This window comes from Neofelis nebulosa, chromosome 4 (genome assembly GCF_028018385.1).
Source record: "Neofelis nebulosa isolate mNeoNeb1 chromosome 4, mNeoNeb1.pri, whole genome shotgun sequence".
NCBI classification, from domain to species: Eukaryota; Metazoa; Chordata; class Mammalia; order Carnivora; family Felidae; genus Neofelis; species Neofelis nebulosa.
Genome location: NC_080785.1, coordinates 93,027,928 through 93,048,091, shown reverse-complemented (window position 1 = coordinate 93,048,091; position 20,164 = coordinate 93,027,928). Strand labels below are relative to the sequence as shown.

At 44.7% G+C, this 20,164-nt stretch overlaps 1 protein-coding gene across 1 annotated transcript in view; it reads left to right on the top strand.

Moving 5' to 3' along the window:
- LAMB1 (laminin subunit beta 1) overlaps nucleotides 1–20,164 on the top strand; it is a 74,419-nt gene that overhangs the window by 7,552 nt on the left and 46,703 nt on the right. The window contains exons 5-12 of the mRNA XM_058725387.1: nucleotides 6,952–7,140; nucleotides 7,229–7,292; nucleotides 11,003–11,205; nucleotides 13,280–13,400; nucleotides 14,871–15,059; nucleotides 15,548–15,727; nucleotides 15,862–15,974; nucleotides 17,443–17,522. Of these exons, the coding sequence (XP_058581370.1) occupies nucleotides 6,952–7,140; nucleotides 7,229–7,292; nucleotides 11,003–11,205; nucleotides 13,280–13,400; nucleotides 14,871–15,059; nucleotides 15,548–15,727; nucleotides 15,862–15,974; nucleotides 17,443–17,522 (1,139 nt within the window). The remainder of the gene's footprint in view (nucleotides 1–6,951; nucleotides 7,141–7,228; nucleotides 7,293–11,002; nucleotides 11,206–13,279; nucleotides 13,401–14,870; nucleotides 15,060–15,547; nucleotides 15,728–15,861; nucleotides 15,975–17,442; nucleotides 17,523–20,164) is intronic.

The window sequence follows — 20,164 nt, the reverse complement described above, 5'->3', positions numbered from 1 at the left end:
TGTTGATGTTTTAATGCTGAGCTTGGTAACTGAAAAGGAAGTATATTATCTTTAGTTTTCAAGGTTTTGCAAAATTTGTGGGAACAGTTTTACAGTTCCTTAAGAAATGTGTATGCCTTCTTAAATGTGCATTTTTCGCATCCTTTTTCTTTTAGAGATGTAAAATGACTCCAGGGCTAGGGAATTTCTCTGTACAAAGTCCCTTTGTTTCTTCATAAGCAGCTGCCTGGAAATGACCGACTTCACATGGCTTAAAGTACATGTTGATGCACATAAAACCCATAATTTACTTATGGCTTCTCAGATTAAAATCACTTTTGAGTGGGCTTGGGTTGGAGTTGGGGGCCTTATCTGTACCCCGTCAGGTTAGCAAAAGGTGCCAGGGAAAGATTTAGCATGTGGGCAGGTAGCCACGAAAGTCCCACCGTGTCCTCCACCAAAGCCTGGGAGGCCAAGAGCACAGGTGGGCGTGGAAGTCCGAATATGACAGGAAGGATGTAGACTGCTGGTTCCCAGGCCTGAGCCCCTCTCCTCAGTCCCCCGCCCAGAAGTGCTGTTGCTGCTGGGGAGGAAGGTTTATACTGTGACATCGGATACTGGCGGAGAGGGTAGGGGGCTTTCCCTAGGCAACTCGACACTATGCCCCCTCCCGTCATTGACCATGCCCTCTGCTTGGTGGTTAGAAGCAAAACTCAACCACGCATGAGGATGTTGCCTTCATGTTATGTGACACCTAAAAATACACAAAACTATCATTATTCATGTTGATGGTCCTAGCTTTTCCTTTGGAAAGGGCGTCTGTTCACATACGTGGGAAGTTCTGAGTTTGCTTACATCCAAGTCCTTTGGGTACACACTCTGTCATTACTCATCCAGCTGAGTACAGTGGGCCATCGATGAAATTCTGCACACAAATGCTGAAGATAAAACAGGAGGCAGGGGGACTGAACTCAGACAAGAAGAATAGGTACAGGTTGTCAGACTGTAGTTAGAGAGAATTCAACCTCTGGGCTTTAGATCCTGTGCAAAAAGCAACATCTTATGGGGTTGGACAGACTTGGAGATAAATCCCCATCCTGCCCCTTATTGGCACATGTGGCCAGAACTTTGGCTTCCTCTTTGGAAGGGAGAGTGGGAAGAATAAGGTCACCTACATTCGAGGGCCATGTGACCTTGCCCTCTGCTCTGGAATAGGCATAATCTTGCCACCTGGCACATAATGGGAATATGATCGCTCTTCTCTCTGCTGATGCTTGGCAGGTAGTGATTGCTCTACAAATATTTACTGAATGAATACATGCATAAAGGAATTCAACTGTCTTCTGTTTGTAAGAAACTGCCCCGGGGGGTGAACGACACTTGCAGATAACTTACATCACGAATGTGCTAAGAGCTCTAGCAGAAGTTCAGACGATGTGCGGTAGGAGCACCGAGGACGGGGAGAGTAATCTTAGCCTGGGATAAAGCAGAAAGCTTCATCAGGAGCGGTCTGGGACTGTATGTGACCTGGGCCAGGAAGGGTGAGCAGGATCTCAGTGGGAGGAGGTGGAAGAAAAGCCGTTCTTGGCAGAGGAAACCGTCTGAGAGCAAAGCTCTGGTGGTGGACAGTTCAGGCAGAGTTTGTTCAGCGTAGATTAGCCTTGAGCTCAGGGCAGTGAGGGGGAAAGGGAAGTAAGGTTACATACAATCAGAAAGTCCCCGGCTCCTGGCTGAGGGGTGTTAATTATATAGGAAACAGGGAGCCACTGACAAGGAAATGAGACTGGATTTCAGGAAGATGGCCAAGGCGAAATACAGAGGAGGGGGTGGGACAGTGAGAACTGACGGTGCGTGGGGAGGCCCTTGTTGAGGTCTGTGCTAACGGGGGGCTCACCTGAGAGGGTGCTGGTGTTAATGCAGAGCCGGGCCTGATTCTCAAGTAGGAGGGAACCACCCCAGCAACCCAGGTGTCCTGGAAGTATTACCAGAAAAGCTTTTGCAAATCACGTATATGCCCTTGCTGCCAGCTCTGTTACCTGCCACTGATAATGCCTTTGAGAATCATTGCCCACTTTCCATGGGAGTCGTCAGTTGGACCCTCTGGGATCAAAGGTTCAGCCACAGGGGCGCCTGGGTGGCTCAGTGGGTTAAGCATCCAACTTTGGCTGGTTAAGCGTCATGATCTCACGGCTCATGAGTTGGAGCCCCGCGTCGGGCTCTGTGCGGACAGTTCGGAGCCTGGAGCCTGCTTCAGATTCTGTGTCTCCCTCTCTGTCCATCCCCTGCTTGCACTCTGCCTCCCTCTCCCTCTCTCAAAAATAAATAAACATTAAAAATTAAAAAAAAAAAAAAAAAGTTCAGCCCCGAATCGGGGGAAGATGAGAAGCAGAGCAGTGGAAGGGAGAGCAGGAAAGGGGTGAATCCAAGATCACTTGGATGTCCAAGCTGAGCAGGCGGGAGGGTGGTGATAGAGTGACAGTAGCGAGACGGGGGTGGGGGGGGGTGGGAGTTGTGAAGAACACCACCCGTGGAGTGGCCGTGGAGATGGCTGCTTGCTAAGTGGACTGGGTTTTCATGGGCTAGTGAAGCTCATGTAACGTATACATGGTTTGCTTTTGTAGGCAGCCAGATGTTTCCAGAATCGTAGCACTTCTGCTTAGTAGACATTCAGAGGTGGCAGGGCGCCTGGGTGCCTCAGTTGGTTGAGTGCCTGACTTTGGCTCAGGTCATGATCTCGCGGTTAGTGAGTTCGAGCCCCGGGTCAGGCTCACTGCTGTCAGCACAAAGCCTGTTTGGGATCCTCTGTCTTCTCTCTCTCTGCCTCTACCCTGCTCGCACTCGCTCTCTCTCTCAAAAATAAATAACATTAAAAAAAAATTAAAGGGGCACCTGGGTGGCTCAGTCAGTTAAGCGTCGGACTTCAGCTCAGGTCACGATCTCCCAGTTCGTGAGTTCAAGCCCCGTGTCGGGCTCTGGGCTGACAGCTCAGAGCCTGGAGCCTGCTTCGGATTCTGTGTCTTCCCTTCTCTCTGCACCTCCCCTGCTCAAACTCTGTCTCCTTCTCTCTCTCTTTCTCTCTCAAAAATAAACATTAAAAAAATTATAAAAAATTAAACAAACATTAAAAAAATCAGAGGTAGCCATGCACCAGTATAAGTCCTGAGCACGTTGGAGACTCAGGGAAGAGTGGGAAGGGCCTCCATTCTCTACATAGAAGTGTTGTCCTGGTTTCCAACAGCTCTGGAAATCCACAGGAAATTGGATAATTCTTCAGTGACCCTTTGGGACTCAGGAGTTTCCAGAAGGGAGGGAGAGAAAGCACAGCCAGAACTGCCTGTAAGGCTTTTCCTCTCTGCTCTCTTGTGACACAGAGACATTAGGCTAGTCTGTCCCCAGATGTCACCACCCAGGAGGCAGGTCTCATGGTGAGTTTGTCTTGGCTGACTTAGTGATTAGGGTATTTTTTCCCCCCTTACTTTCAAATTCTTCATCTCATGCTCTGGAGTTTAATAAAGTATCCTTTTCTTCTATTCCTGAATAAGTAAAAAAGTAAAAATTCAAGTACCTAGTAAGTAAGTCAAAGAGTCTGTCAAAACATGACCTTTCATTTTCTTAACCCTTGTCTCCTTTTTGTTTTTTTAACGTTTATTTATTTTTGAAGGAGAGAGAGAGAGACAGAGCATGAGCTAGGGAGGGGCAGAGAGAGAGGGAGACACAGAATCCCAAGCAGGCTCCAGGCTCTGAGCTGTCAGCACAGAGCCCGACACAGGGCTCAAACTCACGAACCGGGAGATCATGACCTGAGCTGAAGTCGGACGCTTATCCAGCTGAGCCACGCAGGCGCCCCACCCTTGTCTCCTTTTATCAGTGAAGAAGACCATCAGGATTATTAAGGAAGGCAAAGTATGTCTGGGGATATACGAGTTTCACCATTAGTGATCACCCCGATTTCTCTCCAACATTGGTTTTAACTCGGAGGTGAGCATGTGTCCGGGATGGGTTTGTTCAGCCGGCTCACCTGGCCTGTTCTCCCTCCGCCATAATGTGCCATCCATCTCCCAGGTGCACGTACCCCCTTCTGTGGCATCGAGGCCTGTGCCCAATGGTAGTGCTCATTCTGCTTCATCTCTTATTTCCAGCTCACCCCCTCCACCACACCCTCCGAAATCTCTGTCCTGCCTGTTTCCAGGATTCTTGTCTTTTTACTCTTTCCTCTCTGACTTCCGTTTGTCAGCCTGCTATTATGCTATCAGCCAGTGAGGCAGAAAGATGGGTTTGGGCCAAGTTCAACGTGGACTGGGATCTAAGCTCTGCCTTTAGGTAGCAGGTCAGTTAAGGTGTCTGAGCCTCTTTCCTCTACTGTAGGAAAAGTGTGTCGTGAGGGTATATTAGTCTCCGAGGGTGGCCATAACAAAGCACCACAGACTCAGTGGCTTAAACAACAGAAATGTATTGTCTCATGGCTCTGGAGGCTTGATGTCTAAGACTGAACTGTGGGCAGAATTGGTTTCTCCTGTGGCCTCAGTCTTTCCTTGGTGTGTAGATGGCTGTCTTTATCTTCACATGGTCTTGTCTTGTACATTTCCATCTCCTAATTCCTTCTCCTTAGAAGGACACCAGTCACATGGGATTTAGGTGGACTCTAAGCCCTCATTTTACTTTTTTTTTTTTTTAATATATTTTTTTTTACATTTATTCATTTTTGAGAGACAGAGCACGAGCGGGGGAGGGGCAGAGAGAGAGAGGGAGACACAGAATGAGAAGCAGGCTCCAGGCTCTGAGCTGTCCGCACAGAGTCCAATGCGACGCTTGAACTCACGAGCTGTGAGATCATGACCTGAGTCGAAGTCGGATGGCTAACCGACTGAGCCACCCAGGCGCCCCTCATTTTACTTTAATTAATCCTTCAGAGAGCCTGTCTCCAAATATAATCACATTCTGAGATCTTGGGGGTTAAGTCTTCAACATAAGAAGTTGGGGGGACGCCGTTCGGCCCATAACAGAAGGTTATGACATAATGGAATTAAAGCTCCAGGCACCACTCTCCTTTGTCTAGTCCTGTGTGGATGCATTTTCTGGAGCAATGATTGCAGCTCCTTCATCTTGCCCTTTGCTCTCTGGGAGGACATTCTACCCTCTATATTTGGAGGTGTCAAGTGTTTTATGCCAACAGTGATTTCCAGATCCACGGTTCAAGCTCTGTTCACGCAGCTGGGTGCCAGACCACTGTTTCCAGTTGTCTGTCCAGTGGGTGTCCCCTCACATGTAGCTAGTCCAAAACCAAATGGCTTCTTTCTCTTCTGTGGCTTTGCTCTTAACCACAGTTGCCCCCGCTACTCAAACTCAAGCACCCGTGGTTCTTTCCTCTCCATCCCTTTCCACTGAAACCAAATTGATCGCCAAGTGCAATTCTTTATATTTGGCTAAATTCACTAAGTTTTCAGACGGTTGATTGCATCCTTTCCATCCACCCATACTGTAATGCTTGAGTTAAGACCTTCGTCTTTTTTTTCTCTCAGTTGGTTTCCTTGTCTCTTGTTTTTTGTTTGGTTTTGTTTTGTTTTTCCATGTCTGATAGCTGTGCCACGGGGTTATTTTTCTGACGTGTAGTCTGATCATTTCATTCTGCCCACTTAAGTCTTCTGGTGTTCCCCTTTCATGGTGTAAAAATAAAGGAAACCCCTTAGCGTGGCGAGCAAATTCCTTACTTCCCTGCCCTAGTCAAACTCTTCTGTCACGTGTAGCCACCTTCACTCCCTGCCTGGAAAACACCTACCCTTTTAGGATCCAGTCTGATGCCGTCTTCTCTCTGAAGCATTCCCTGGCTTGTGTGTGTGTGTGTGTGTGTGTGTGTGTGTGTGTGTGTGTGTGTGTGTAGGTGGTAAAATGTACCTAACACAAAATTTGCCATTTTAACCATTTTTAAGTATCCAATTCAGTAGCATTAGGTGTATATGTTGCACAGTGTTGTGCAACCACTTCCACTATCTGTTTCCAGAACATTTTCATCACCCCAGATACAAACTCTACCCTACTCTACTCTACTCTATTAAGCAATAACTCCCCGTTGGCCCCTCCCCCCCGCCGGTAACCTTTAACTTGTTGTCTCTATGTGCTTTCCTATTCAAGACATTTCCTTGTAAGTGGAATCCTATACTGTCTTTCCTTTTGTCTGGCTTCTTTCACTTAGTGTAATGTCTTTAGGGTTTATCCATGACGTAGGAAGGACTAGAATTTCTTTTTTATGGCTGAGTAATATCCTTTCGTATGTGTATACCGTGTTTGGCTTATCCATTCATCTTTGATGGATACTTGGGTTGTTTCTGCCTTTTGGCCATTGTGAATTGTGCTGCTACGAACATTCGTGTACAAGCACCCATCTGAGTCCCTGTTTTCAGTTCTTGGGGTGATGGAATAGCCAGGAGTGGAATTATAGGCTTCCCCAGCTTCTTGAGTTAGTCATTCCTTCCTCTCGTTTTCCCTGAGCGCACTGCATGAGGCTCTACTCTGGTGTTTCGTGTTGTAAATGATTTATACCTATATCTACACTTCATTGGGCCGTCTATAGCATGTGGACCACCGCGCGGTAGTGAGCAGGTGTCTGTGTGCAACTGCTGAATGAATGAAGACCAAACACTCAAACTAGCCAATCCAATTATGGGTGGTGACTGACTAGACCAAAGCTTGTTTACTGTAGGGTCCTGGTTATAATCCACTCCTAAAGAGAAACAGTTTACTAATCTCTCTCAGGGTGGGAGAAAGCGCAACATTTCAAGGCTAGACCCTTTCCTACAGGAGGAGTCTCCATGGAACAGCCTGAAGTATTTGAAATCCAGCCACAGTCTGAAATACCAACCCCACGCTGTCAGCATTTGTGCTGCACAGTGGAGTGATACCTTTGTCTGAGATTTCTTGAGAAATGCAGATCACCAATGCAAAACATCAAATGAGCCTTTTCTGCCCTGCCTTTAGACATTCCGTCCGGCCGCGATGCTGATAGAACGATCGTCTGACTTCGGGAAAACCTGGGGTGTGTACAGATACTTTGCCTATGACTGTGAGGGCTCATTTCCAGGCATTTCAACTGGGCCCATGAAAAAAGTGGATGATATAATCTGTGATTCCCGCTATTCTGACATTGAACCCTCGACGGAAGGAGAGGTCTGTTTGCTGTTTTTGTTTTACATTCTATTTACAAATCCTTTTTGATCGTTGCAAAAATACCCATTACTCTTCTGTCTATTTTTAGGTGATATTTCGTGCTTTAGATCCCGCGTTCAGAATAGAGGATCCTTATAGTCCAAGGATACAGAGTAAGCTTGTTTTCACATAGCAGCTTTGATGGAACACCGCAATCACGGAAGAACTCTTACCCAGAGCACTGCTACACAGAATCTAAATATTCAGTGCTAAATCCACCGTCTTTATTTCCTTTTTTTCTTCGCAGTACCCAATCAGAGGCTCTTGAAATTGGCAGGAATCAAAAAGGTTTATGTCCTAAGTACTCAAACAATTATGCTCGTCATAATACCTTATTTATTTTATTGCTCAGTATAATATATATTATATATATATATATACACACACTATATTATATACTATACTATATATTATATATTATATATGTGTACTCTCTATATATACATATACACGTATATGTATATATGTATGTATATATATATAGAATGTACATACATGTACATATGCATGTATATGTATATATAAAATACATATAAACTAGGGTATAGATTAAGCTGTTGTAACAAAGGGTCCCCCCAAAAATACAGTGGTCAAATAACATAGAAGTTTATTTCTCTCTTAGGAAATCATCCAGAGGGATGATACAAGTAGACCTACTTGTATAAAATACAGGATGATGCCCAGTTAAATCTGAATTGAAGATAAATAGCAAGTTATTTTTTAGTATAACCGTATCCCACATAATGCTTGTGACTACTATAAGGATATCCCATGTAATACTTGGGTTGGGGTAACTATGTCCCCTGTGACGTATTTGGGATAGACTTTACTAAAAACACTATTAACTATTTATCTGAAATTCAAATTTAACTGAGCATCTTGTATTTTTATTGCTAAATCTGGTGACCTTAGCAACCCAGTTCCCTTCTGTCTTAGAGTCATTATCCACATGGTTGGGGCTGGACGAACACTACCACGTTATTATCCCAACCTATAAGATGGGAGGAAGAGAGGGGAAAGCGACATGGAAACTGTACGTGGCCCCTATCCATATCCCATTGGCCAAAATTAGCCACATGACCCTACCTCAAGGCACACTGGGAAACCTCTCTAGGTAGGCGGCCATGTGCCCTCTCACACTCTTGCCTAAGGTTCTTACTATCAAAGGAAGAAAAGAGAGTTCTGGGGGAGAATCCGAAGTCTCAGCCATGCTCCGTATGCTGAGTAAGGTGGCGGTTGTCATTTCCATTTAACAGATAAGCAAACTGAGGCTCAGAGAGTTAGAATAACATGCATGTGGTGACATGACCATTTAGTGTCAGGCAGGTCCTGAAGCCATACGTTAGGATTCTAAATTTAGAGTTCTTTCCAGCATTTAACAACCATGCTTCTGCTGTTAAAAAATTACATTTCGATCATCTTCAGAGGCAAAATGTGAACTACTTAAAAGAGTTCAGAGTCCGACAGACCTGGGTTTAAATCCCATTTCTAGCATATCCTAGCTCTGTGACGTGGGGCAAATAACCTGCTTAAACCTGGTTATAGTTGGGTTTTTTTTAGCCTCTGTTTTTTCATCTGTCAGTGGAGATAGTAGTGGTGACCTGAGGGTCATTATGGAGGGAAAAGGAGTTCTGTAAACGACTTTCCAACGTGCCTGACACACGGAAAGTGTTCAGTGAGTCAAAGAAGCTGCTGTTGATGACGGTGCCATCAGCCACGGCCTGGGTCTCACCGTGGACCCAGTCCCCTTCCTCAGAGTGAAGGGATGAGACTCTCTCTCCTGCGGATAAGGTGTAGTCTGCCGAGCAGAGAGGCAGGACCGATTCTTGGTGCTCCTTCCTCACTGAGGATGGCCTTGTTTGGAACCACGGTGCCATGGAACCTCCCAGCATGAAGCATGAAAGAGTAGAAGGGAAAGCGTCCAGGAAATATTGCCAGACAAGTGCTATTTCCCCACTTAAATTAATTTTATGTGTGGCCCAGACTGTCTCTGGATTGTAATTCACTCATTCATTCTATTGTGAAACAAATATTTAATGGCACATCCAGTTCTGGCATTTCGGAGTGAGCTCTGTGAGGCCTGCCCTCCCTGCTCTCCAAATCCAGTTGTGAGAAACGTCCACATGGTCTCCAGGACAAACACCTCATGGGGCCCTAGAGGAACTCGTGGTCTGCTCCTTGTTGGGTGAAATTTGTGGGACTTGGAAAATTGGCTGCCATTATAGTTCCTTGTTTTTCATTGTTAAATGGCCTCAGAAAAATTCAAGAGGCGTCCATTTTAACTGATCACGTTTTCGATTGACCTTGTACTCGCGGGAACAACGTCTCTTTCATCGTCCCTATTGTAGAGAGCTCAGAGACTCTCTTCACAAGTGGTTTTGCCTCAGTATACAACAGCGGTCAATATACAAGGCTTAGTTGTTGTTAACTGTGGTAGGAGAGAGTGGAAGGAGCATATTTGCTCTTCTGAGGCCTTCCACAAAGATCAGTTCAAGGGCTTCTAAATACTCCAGCTGCTCTCCAGCTTTGTTGTCTGGCCTCTTGTCAATAGGCGCTTGTGCTCGTTCTGTGCAGGAGGAAACGTTGGCATTCATAAATTCCATTCAGCTAAGTCGTACCACGGTTTCTCTGTTTTGTGTTTGATTTTTACAAAGAGCCTAAGTTTAATGCATGGACTCATGGACTTTCTCTTTCAACCCACGGCTATTTCTATAGTCTTCATTGTAAGCTCTGCATAGATTTTCAGTAGTTAAAATTGTATCAGGGCTTTGAATATATCTGACGCGTGGGGCCAACACCCCGTGTTCGGTTGTTCCCTGTTGTAACTGATGAGAATGTATCAGCCCAAATGAAAGTAAAGCTTGGGAGAAACCTCAGGCTACACAGGGCATAGGAGGACTGATGGACTCATCGGTGTTTTAGGGTCCACTTAGTAATTGATGAAAGCATTGGTAGAGAAGGTTGAATGGCTTCTGGCTTATCAGGTTACTAATAGAATGTAATTGCTAGCCAGCTTCTGTAGTAAGCATTCATCTATAGACCCAGGAGAGAGAAGAAAAGATCTGAGAAATTGATCTACAAGTAACTTACATTTAGGGGGGAAAAAACAAAAACTTGCCCAACCTCCTGATACTGAGCTCCTTTATCCCTATGCCTCGCTGTGGATGGCAAACTAGGACAAAAAAGTGGGAGACTGTGACATTGTGTAGAAATTTGGTGGAGACCTTCTGTCCCTGGATAGTAGTTATTCCATAGTGTTAAATCTATTTTAGCAACTTGGATTTCATCTTTGTGGTGGGAAATTTCAGAGAGTATTTTCCTCTCCAAAAATAAACACAAAAATGTTTCGTTCTATCTTACAATAATGAAGACAATTGGAGTGTGCCGCTCAACCCCCTCCTACCTGAATAGAACTCTCTGATTTTGAGACCGACGCTAGTTGCTGTGGGCACCGCGTGGAATTGCGATGGTTCAGATTACTCTGTGCCAGTGGGTTCTTGCAGTCCTGCAGCCGTGTTCTTAAATTTCTCTGCTTTTGCGCTTTTTCCTGAAACAGTCTGCAAGCACATCCGTAGCAGAATAGATATTCTTACTAAACTAGTAAGGAGGCAGCAAACCTTCTTTCTTCCAGAGACTCACAGTCTTGATATACTTGTTAAACTTTACTAGCATGGTCATCTAGATCATACAAGGGGGTAACCTTTCCTTTACTTCGGCATTTTTATCTGCCGTGCCTTTCTATAAAGAGAAGAGGTGTTGTATAATTGCAAAACAAGTCTTGCTTGTGTGATCAGACTTTTCATCTTCTTGGTGACCTTTGTAGATCTCTTAAAAATCACCAACTTGAGAATCAAGTTTGTGAAGCTCCACACTCTGGGAGATAACCTTTTGGATTCCCGGATGGAAATCAGGGAAAAGTATTACTATGCAGTTTATGATATGGTGGTTCGAGGAAATTGCTTCTGCTACGGTCATGCCAGCGAATGTGCCCCTGTGGATGGAATCAATGAAGAAGTAGAAGGAATGGTGAGTGAGTGCTGTGGGGGGGCTTTCTCCTTCATACAGATGATTCCGGAAAGCAATTTGAATCTCGTCTTACCTTAAACCTTGCACAATTTCTAGGGGTTTTACTTTTCCAGACTGACTTGGAGCTCTTTCCGCCATTACTGGTGGTTGATGGTTTTCTCTTTGTTAACGTTCTTAGACTGTGAGAATATAAAAGCTTTTCATTTCATGGGCGAAGAACTAGTTTGGGGAAATTGTTGCAGCAAGCTGCTACTACAATAGATATTTTTTTGTAGTCAGTAAGGAGGAAAAAGCTTTCTACGTAGCCAGTGCATCTTCTTTTCCTTTAGGGAAGATTAGACACCACAAACATCCCCATCTTTATGCTACAAGGCATAAAGTGATCCCAGTCCAGAAAACCTGGACATTTGAACCTGGAACCACGAAATATGATTTCGGAATCCATTGGGCTTTGTTTCTTTATATATTTCTTCTAGTTTCATTCTTTTCCCACTTTTATGCCAAATATACGTGTTGTCAAACTACGTACTTCTAAAAATTGGGGGTTTGGATGATTTGCCAAATGGAGAAAGTCGGGGTTATTTTACCAGTCTCTAAGTAAACTGCTAATTCTTATAGACCCACAGGATTTTACAGCTAAACAGGATTTATTCAGCCAATTATCCTTGTAAGAAGAGAGCAGGGATTAAATAGTTCACCAAAGGGCCCTAAGTAAATGGCAGATGGAAATTCAAATCTTACCCTCCTGGACTCTGCCCCAGGATTCCTTCCATTAGACATCGGGCCTCCCTCGTTGAAGAGTGTAAGGCTTCCTTACTTGCCGTTTGCTTTTTCAGAGATCATTAGTCCTCATCAAAGAAGGTCCAGGATTGAGTGTATTCAGCTGCCTGAAACTTCCGCCTTCATTCGCTCCAGTTAGAATATTTGCTACGTAGATAAAGTGGCATTTTCAATGGGGCCTCAAGGGAGGACCTATCCTTGTAATCTCTTGCTACATCTTTCAGGGAATGCTAGGTAGATAATGTTTACTTTGCAGGATAACAAGCCTGGCATGTAGCTAAGTCCTACAGGCCCGTCACTGTCACGGGTCTCTGTACATTATGCTGTTAATTCAGACACTGTAGGGTCCTGTGGCATGTGCTTTGGGTCTGTTTTTCAGTCTGCAGAAAACTAGCTTGTAATGAGATGATTTTAGTCTTTTGCTCACTGCACTCTTGTCAAGGTGAGTCCAGGGCGGACCTGTCTGTCCTGTTCCTGAATTCCATTCTGTAGAAACTAGTGTTAAGGTGAGGTGCCTAAGTACATGCATATTTGGTAGACTGAAAGAATTTATCATTTACGTGCCTCAGGGGCTTAGGCATATCTTGCCAGAGACACGGTGCAAAAGAGTGCATCCTAGGCCCTTCACAAAGCAAAATAATTTATATTTTTTCCCCCAAGATTTTAGATTTCCTTTCTTAAAGAAAAAAAGCAAATGTGAATGTGGCAAATGATTAATATTTTGAATCTCATTTCGGTTGGGGAAAAAAAATGAAGTGCTTTGCCTGAAGTCAAAAACAAAACAAAAGAAGCAGAAAAACCCATTCTGTTCTGTGACTTAGTGGTAAAATTTGCAGTAATGTGAGTTGGTTTCCAGTGGTATGCATACATTTAGTTCTGCATTATAACTTTTGTTGATTTCTCTTATAATAAGTTTCTTTTTGACATAGATTTTTTTTTAACTCTTAAGTACCTAGTTTTTGTGTTTTGTGGGGCTTTTTTTGTTTTTTTGTTTTGTTTTCTAATTTTTAAGTGACCGATTTTATTCATCTGGGTTCTTTGATCCCTACTTCAGTGACATATTTATTGAGTATCCATTATATAATAGGAACTGTTCCTAGAGATGGGAGTTCAAGCCACCAAAAAGACAGAACCCCCTTCAGGGAGGGACAGAATTAAAACAAATCTTCATTGCGCTGAGCTAGAGATTCGGATTAGTAGGAAAGGGGTTTATCGCTTCCACTGATTGTGGAGAAAACCTGGCCATCAGGTTGCATCTCTAACTTTGCTCCTTCCTGTTTGTGTAACTTTCAAGGTTCATGGGCACTGCATGTGCAGGCATAATACCAAGGGCTTAAACTGTGAACTGTGCATGGATTTCTACCACGATTTACCTTGGAGACCCGCTGAAGGTCGAAACAGCAATGCCTGTAAAAGTAAGTCTCTGTCAGAGGGATGTCCAGACTCCAGGACCCATTTTCTGATTAGAGCTACTATAAGAGTACGTGACTTTTGCAAAAGGAAGAAAAGTTAATACCCTTTTGCCAGCGTCACCCAGATACTCTTAGGAAACCAATATCCACTCAGTTCAATCAATACATTAGCATTCAGAGCAGTAGCCAGGGGCTTGGCAGACTTAGAAGTTGGAGATGTTGTCCCTGACACTGTACCTGTCTCAAAGGCAAGAGGAGCGCGAGAGAAAAATGAGAGAAAAATACGGCACGGTAGATCACTAAGGTGTAAGAGTTGTTGGCCCTGTCTCTGTGCCAGTCTGGCTGCAGCCCATGGCATACGTCCGGCCAGCTGGCCAGCCGGGTGGCATTCTCTGGGCAGACATGTAGTTTGAAACACCTCCCCGCCCCCCACAGTGATTGCAATGCCTGCCCCTTCCCCCACTGAGGCCTGTTCTAGAAGTTCAGAAACCAGTGAGGGCTGGAGTGGTCAAGGATTGTTATTAAGTACAACACTTTGATGATAGCTGAGATTGTTGAGGTAAGAAGAAGAAAGGGAGGTGGTGGGGGGCGGGGAGGGAGAGAGGGAGGGGGAGGCAGGAAGGAGTTCAGATAAGGAGAACCGAGCAAAGCCTAAAGCCCCAAGGACATTCTTCTTAGGACCAACGCCGAGTCTGCCCTGGGAGATGATTCCGACATTTAATTCAACAGGTGTGTCAAGGGCAGTTCCCTGCTAGGCACCCAGCGTCTGTCGGTGGATACCTCGCAGCCCCTCTGTACAGGAGGTTGTGTTGCAGGAGGGAGAGGATGAGGCCAGAGTGTAGAGCCCTGTGAGGGCCAATCGAAGTTAGGCTTCGTTGTGAGAAGACAGAGGAGTCCATGTGGGTCACAGAGCAGAGAGTGAAATGATGTGACAGCCGGGTTGGACCAAGGGGGCTGCCCAGTGGGCCAGCAGAGGGTCAGAAGGCCGGCCAGATGGCTGTTGCACAGACCTTAATTCTCACTGAAGAGCCTGGTCACGTGAGCTGGTGGGAATGCGAAGGAAGAGCATCACCTTGACACCACACTCCCCAGAGCTGGCGGCCCAGCCAGGCTTTCCCAGAAGTATCGCCTAGAAGGTCCTCTGGAGGGGTGTGTTCCCACCCTGAGTGGCACCCAGAGGCGTCCTCCACATCGTGGCTACCAGGGGCAGTCCTTTCCCCCAAGTTTTCCACTCTTTGCTTCGTAGCCCGTTCTCTTCCAAAACGGGCAGGTTGTTCAGTTATTTCATAAAGCTTACCCTTGGAAGGCTTCCAGCATGATGTCAGGCGGACATGTCCTTTTCCACGGGCCCCTAAATGTTAGCTGCCTGAACTTCATCCCTGCTTTCCAAAATGAGTTTCTTCCTGGCACTCCCTCCTCCATTGGTAAGTAGATATAAAAAAGGCTTTACTTGACATTGGCCTTGTCACACAGAGTGTAACTGCAATGAACATTCGAGCTCGTGCCACTTTGACATGGCCGTGTACTTGGCCACCGGAAATGTCAGCGGAGGGGTGTGTGATGACTGTCAGCACAACACCATGGGACGCAACTGTGAACAGTGCAAGCCGTTTTACTTCCAGCACCCGGAGAGAGATGTCCGAGACCCTCACCTCTGTGAACGTACGTGGGGGAATTTCATGACGTTTTCCGTCCTCTTTCAATTTGATTTTTTTTTTTTGATGTTTATTCATTTTTGAGAGAGAGGGACAGAGCGTGAGCAGGGGAGGGGTAGAGAGAGAGAGAGGGAGACACAGAATCTGAAGCAGGCTCCAGGCTCTGAGCTGTCAGCACAGAGCCCAGTGTGGGGCTTGAACTCACAAGCTGTCAAATCATAACCTGAGCTGAAGTCGGACACGTAATCAGCTGAGCCACCCAGACGCCCCAGTCACCTTTCAGTTTGAATAGGCTGGTGACCACCATCCTCTCGGGACTCCTGGTATGAGCATGAGACTCCGCTTTATTTTAACTGCTACATAGGATGCTGGCAGCAGAAGCTGCCTGGCACCCTCTCTTCTTTAGTCTATTTCTGTGACCTTCCGAGGGGCCGACGGGAACGTGTGTTTATACAAACACTCACATCATTACCTGGTGCTTTTTATTCTTCTTAGGATGTACCTGTGACCCAGCTGGATCTCAGAATGGGGGAATCTGTGACAGTTACACCGATTTTTCTGCTGGCCTCATTGCCGGCCAGTGTCGGTGTAAATTACACGTGGAAGGAGAACATTGTGAACTCTGCAAAGAGGGCTTCTACGGCTTAAGTGCTGAAGATCCATTTGGTTGTAAATGTAAGCGCATTTGTGAAAAAGTTGGGGTGTTCTCGTGGATGCTGTTCCCGTTTGACTTTGCAGTTCTAAATCCAGACCACCTCTTGGCGCTCACTTGGTTTGTGTTTCTTTGCTTTATTTTATCTTTAATTAAGCTTGTGCCTGCAATCCTCTGGGAACGATTCCTGGCGGGAATCCTTGTGATTCTGAGACTGGTTACTGCTACTGTAAGCGTCTGGTGACAGGACAGCATTGTGACCAGTGTCTGGTAGGTAAATCCTGATTACATGGGATGAGGAGTTCGTGAAGGTGGCAGGTTTTAGTGGAGAATGCCTTTTGCTACTGCAGACCCTACCATCAATCACCCTTATATATAAATGTTAAAAGACACAAGCCATTCACAGAAGAATTGCCAATGAATCTTCGCTGTTAGAATTATAAAAACCACAGCGACATCCCATTTTTATAGACAGAACTGACGAGTTTTTAAAAATGGGGATGCTAACTATTAGAGAGGACATAATGAGGGGCTGGTCCTCTAAGCTGCTGATGGAAATGCACAGTGGTTCATACTTGGCAAAGAAAGCATTTTAGAAATATGTTATCAGTAGCCTGTAGAAATGCACGTACCCTTTGACCCGGTAATCCCCCTTCTGGGAATCTTTCCTAATGAAATGAGCAGAAAATTGGACAGAAATGTATTCGCCAGAAGACTCATTGCATCTTGTACTAATCATAGCCAAAAACCATGGAAGCAACGGTGGGGAAAATAGTAAACTAAATTTGGGGGTTTGTATACAGTGTGATACTCAGCTGCCATTGAAAATGACAGTAACATGAGGAAATGCTTATGCTGGTATTAAAAAATACATAAATAGGATGTGAGTAGTACCTTGACTGTGTAGGAAAAAAATTCATCAAGAAAAACAAAATCTGGGAGGAAATACACTAAAAAGTTCACTGTGGTGATTCTGGGTAGAGTAATTCCGAGAGTAATTTTTTTAATTATTCCATGTTTTATAACGTTGTTATGAATCCCTTTATAATTTGTGAGAGGGGTTCCACTGACCCCAAATTATGTTTATGACCTATAGGCACATTCGCCTATATCCAGATGCTTAAAGTAAATTTCTGGAAGTCTGATTTAAATCAATGGACCTGGTTTTTATGTGTTCATTAGGAAATAGATATTTATTAAGGTGCAGAGAGCTCTTCTCCCCTACATGGATTCTGTTCCATTTCTTTTTATTTCCATCTCCAGTGCTCTCAGGATTCAGTGATTTTCTCCCCTTTCAGTTGTGAAAATACTTGCTTTATGCCATTTGGACACAGATAAATCCTTGAAGAGGTTTGCTTATGAGGTTTTTGACAGGCTGAACTTATGGAAAATTTAAAGCCTGCCAAGTAGTTGCCAAAAGTCTCTTACTGCCAGAGTACTTCTAATGAACAAGATTGGCCTCTTAGCTGCTTGCTCATATTAATAACTGGACAAAGGCTGTTGGCTTGGAAAAGCAGCTGTTCTGATCTGGCGTTACATGATGATGGCCCCAGCAACCTGCAGCTTGGGTTTCTTGAATTCAGAATGTTTATACTCCTTCCCCTTGTAGGCTTTGTGCTTTCACGGTACAAAAGTGCATTTGGTGGATCAACCCAGACACGCCATAACTTGTTCCTTGTTGAGTCTATTGTGTAATTACGGGAACCCACCTTTCAATGTTAAATCTTTTATTCTGCAGCCGGAGCACTGGGGTTTGAGCAATGATTTGGATGGATGTCGACCTTGTGACTGTGACCTTGGAGGGGCTTTAAACAACAGGTGAGTGAAGCTACACTTTCGCTCTGGTGCTCAGTCCCCTCAGTAAGCCCTCCCGACCTCTAGGAGCCGTGGGATGCTCTGTGTCTCTGAAGGAGGCGAAGTGCGTTCCCCTTGACTGTGAGGGGCCGGCCATCGCTTTCACCTGGGGTCTTAGTGTTTGCAAAGATCAGTTGTCCCAAGTTAGCTTTGAAGCCCTCAAGTACGTTTCTGTTTCTTGGCTTTTAATAATGTTGTGGTTAGTTTTGTACTTTACAGTGTTTTTAAAATTTTGGATGGGCGCCTGGGTGGCGCAGTCGGTTAAGCATCCGACTTCAGCCAGGTCACGATCTCGCGCTCCGTGAGTTCGAGCCCCGCGTCAGGCTCTGGGCTGATGGCTCGGAGCCTGGAGCCTGTTTCCGATTCTGTGTCTCCCTCTCTCTCTGCCCCTCCCCCGTTCATGCTCTGTCTCTCTCTGTCCCAAAAATAAATTAAAAAAAAAAAATGTTGAAAAAAAAAAAAAAATTTTGGAAACAATGTATGCCCATCGTTTAAAAGAAAAGCATTCCAACAGCTAAGGCAGATATCCTGCCCTTCCCCTCCCCCACCCCCCATCCGCGGCTGCAAGTGCCACTGTTAGGAGTTTCCCATAGTCGAGAAACTAATAATAGAGCTCAGAATACCTATTAAAAATGGCAATATCTTGTCATCCTTTCATTTCTTCTTAGTTACCTACAAATTTTAGGATTGGTTGTTCTAGCTCTGTGAAGAAAGCTGGTGTTACTTTGATAGGTGTTGCGTTGAATATGTAGATTGCTTTGCATAGTATCGACATTTTCACAACGTTTGTTCTTCCAATCCAGGAGCATGGAATATTTTTCCATTTTTGTGTGTGTGTGTGTTTTCTTCAATTTCTTTCATAAGCTTTCTATAGTTTTCAGTGTATGGATTTTTCACCTCTTTGGTTAGGTTTATTCCTAAGTATCGGATGGTTTTTGGTGCACCTCTCATTTCTTTTTAAATAACATGTTAGATTAAAAAAAATACATTTCAACATGTATTCATGTGCCTCTTTTTAACAGCATATATTCATCTACCTCTTCTTTTTTTCTTGGTATTCTGTCATGGGAAATTGCCACAACTTATTTCCAGTTTTTGTTTTGTATAGATGAGGTTCCCAGCAATGGAACGGCTAAGTCAAGTACATGTGCGTTTTTTATTTTTATAGAGATTGTTAGATTATCCTCCAGATTGTGCTAATATTTTTCCAGCCACCTGGTTACAAAAGCAAATTTTTCCCCAGCCCCACCAGCAGTTGGTATACTCCTTTTTCACCAACCTAAAAGATGGAAAGTGAGAGGCACTTGGCTGGCTCTGTTGGTAGAATGTGTGACTCCTGATCTCAGGGTCGTGAATTTGAGCCCCATGTTGGGTATGGAGCCTACTGTAAAAAATTAACTAATTAAAAAAAAAAACACACACAGAAAATGAACTCCCATTAAAATTTTTTTTTTTTAATGTTTATTTTTGGAAGCGAGAGAGACAGAGCACGAGCAGGGGAAGGGCAGAGAAAGAGGAGACACAGAATCCGAAGCAGGCTCCAGGCCCCGAGCTGTCAGCACAGAGCCCAATGTGGGGCTCGAACTCATGGATCATGAGATCCTGACCTGAGCGGAAGTCAGATGCTTAACTGACTGAGCCACCCAGGGGCCCCAAAGAACTCTCGTTTTGATTTGTGTTAAGAATCTTTTCATTTTCTTCTTCTTTCTGGTTTTAATTTTTTTTCCAACCTCTGAGTCTATTAACGAAAATTGCATGCAATCACTTTTAGTTATCAAGACACGTTGGTATCCCTTGAATAGATGAGGTGAAAGCTCTACCAAAAATTAATCCCTGTACACATTTGGCAAGATGTAGATTTGTAGGAGTTACATGAACCACCTTTGAGTCAAAGAGAATGTTGGCCTCTGTAAGTGGGTCGGACTAAGAACATCTGGTAGAGACAGTGTTAAGTGGCGTCTAAGGGGATAGGCAGATGTTTCCTTGTGGCCTGAATCTCCCCTGAGAGAGCAAGCTGAAGTCATCAAGCAAGCTCCGTGTACTCCCCAAACTAACTGTCTTACAAGACTGTTTCCCAACACTGTCGTAGTCTGCTGGGAAGGAATGGGATTTTAGGCAGCAAGAACATGTTCTGTTTGGCGTCTGCGTTTGGGTTGGTTCCATTCCAGACGCTGCAGTAAACTCAGTACAGCATGTAGCCTCTGGGACTCCAGTGTGAATTTCTGTTCTTAGAAAACCTCCAGAGGGGAGGAAGCAAGGACAGTTCCATAAAAGCAGGGAAGAAAAACTGTTAGTCTGCTTCTGGAATCACATCTCCCCGACTCTCCTTTGTGACTCCCAGAACACCTGCTGATTCCTTTAGTAATTGATTGCTCAATTCAAAGCTGTCATCATTCCTAAAATCCTTCTTGATTAGATGAAAGTGGCCTACATTGTTCTCCAAATGATGTCATGAATTCAAGAGTGTCCTATGTGCCTTTACCCTAAATGGTTTCTGTTACTTACACTCCCTTCCTCTGTTTCTCTATTGCACACACATTTCCTGTCTCTAAACTGCCCACACATGGCCCCTGGCCTGTTCCTTTGCCTCTCCTGCAAGAATTTAT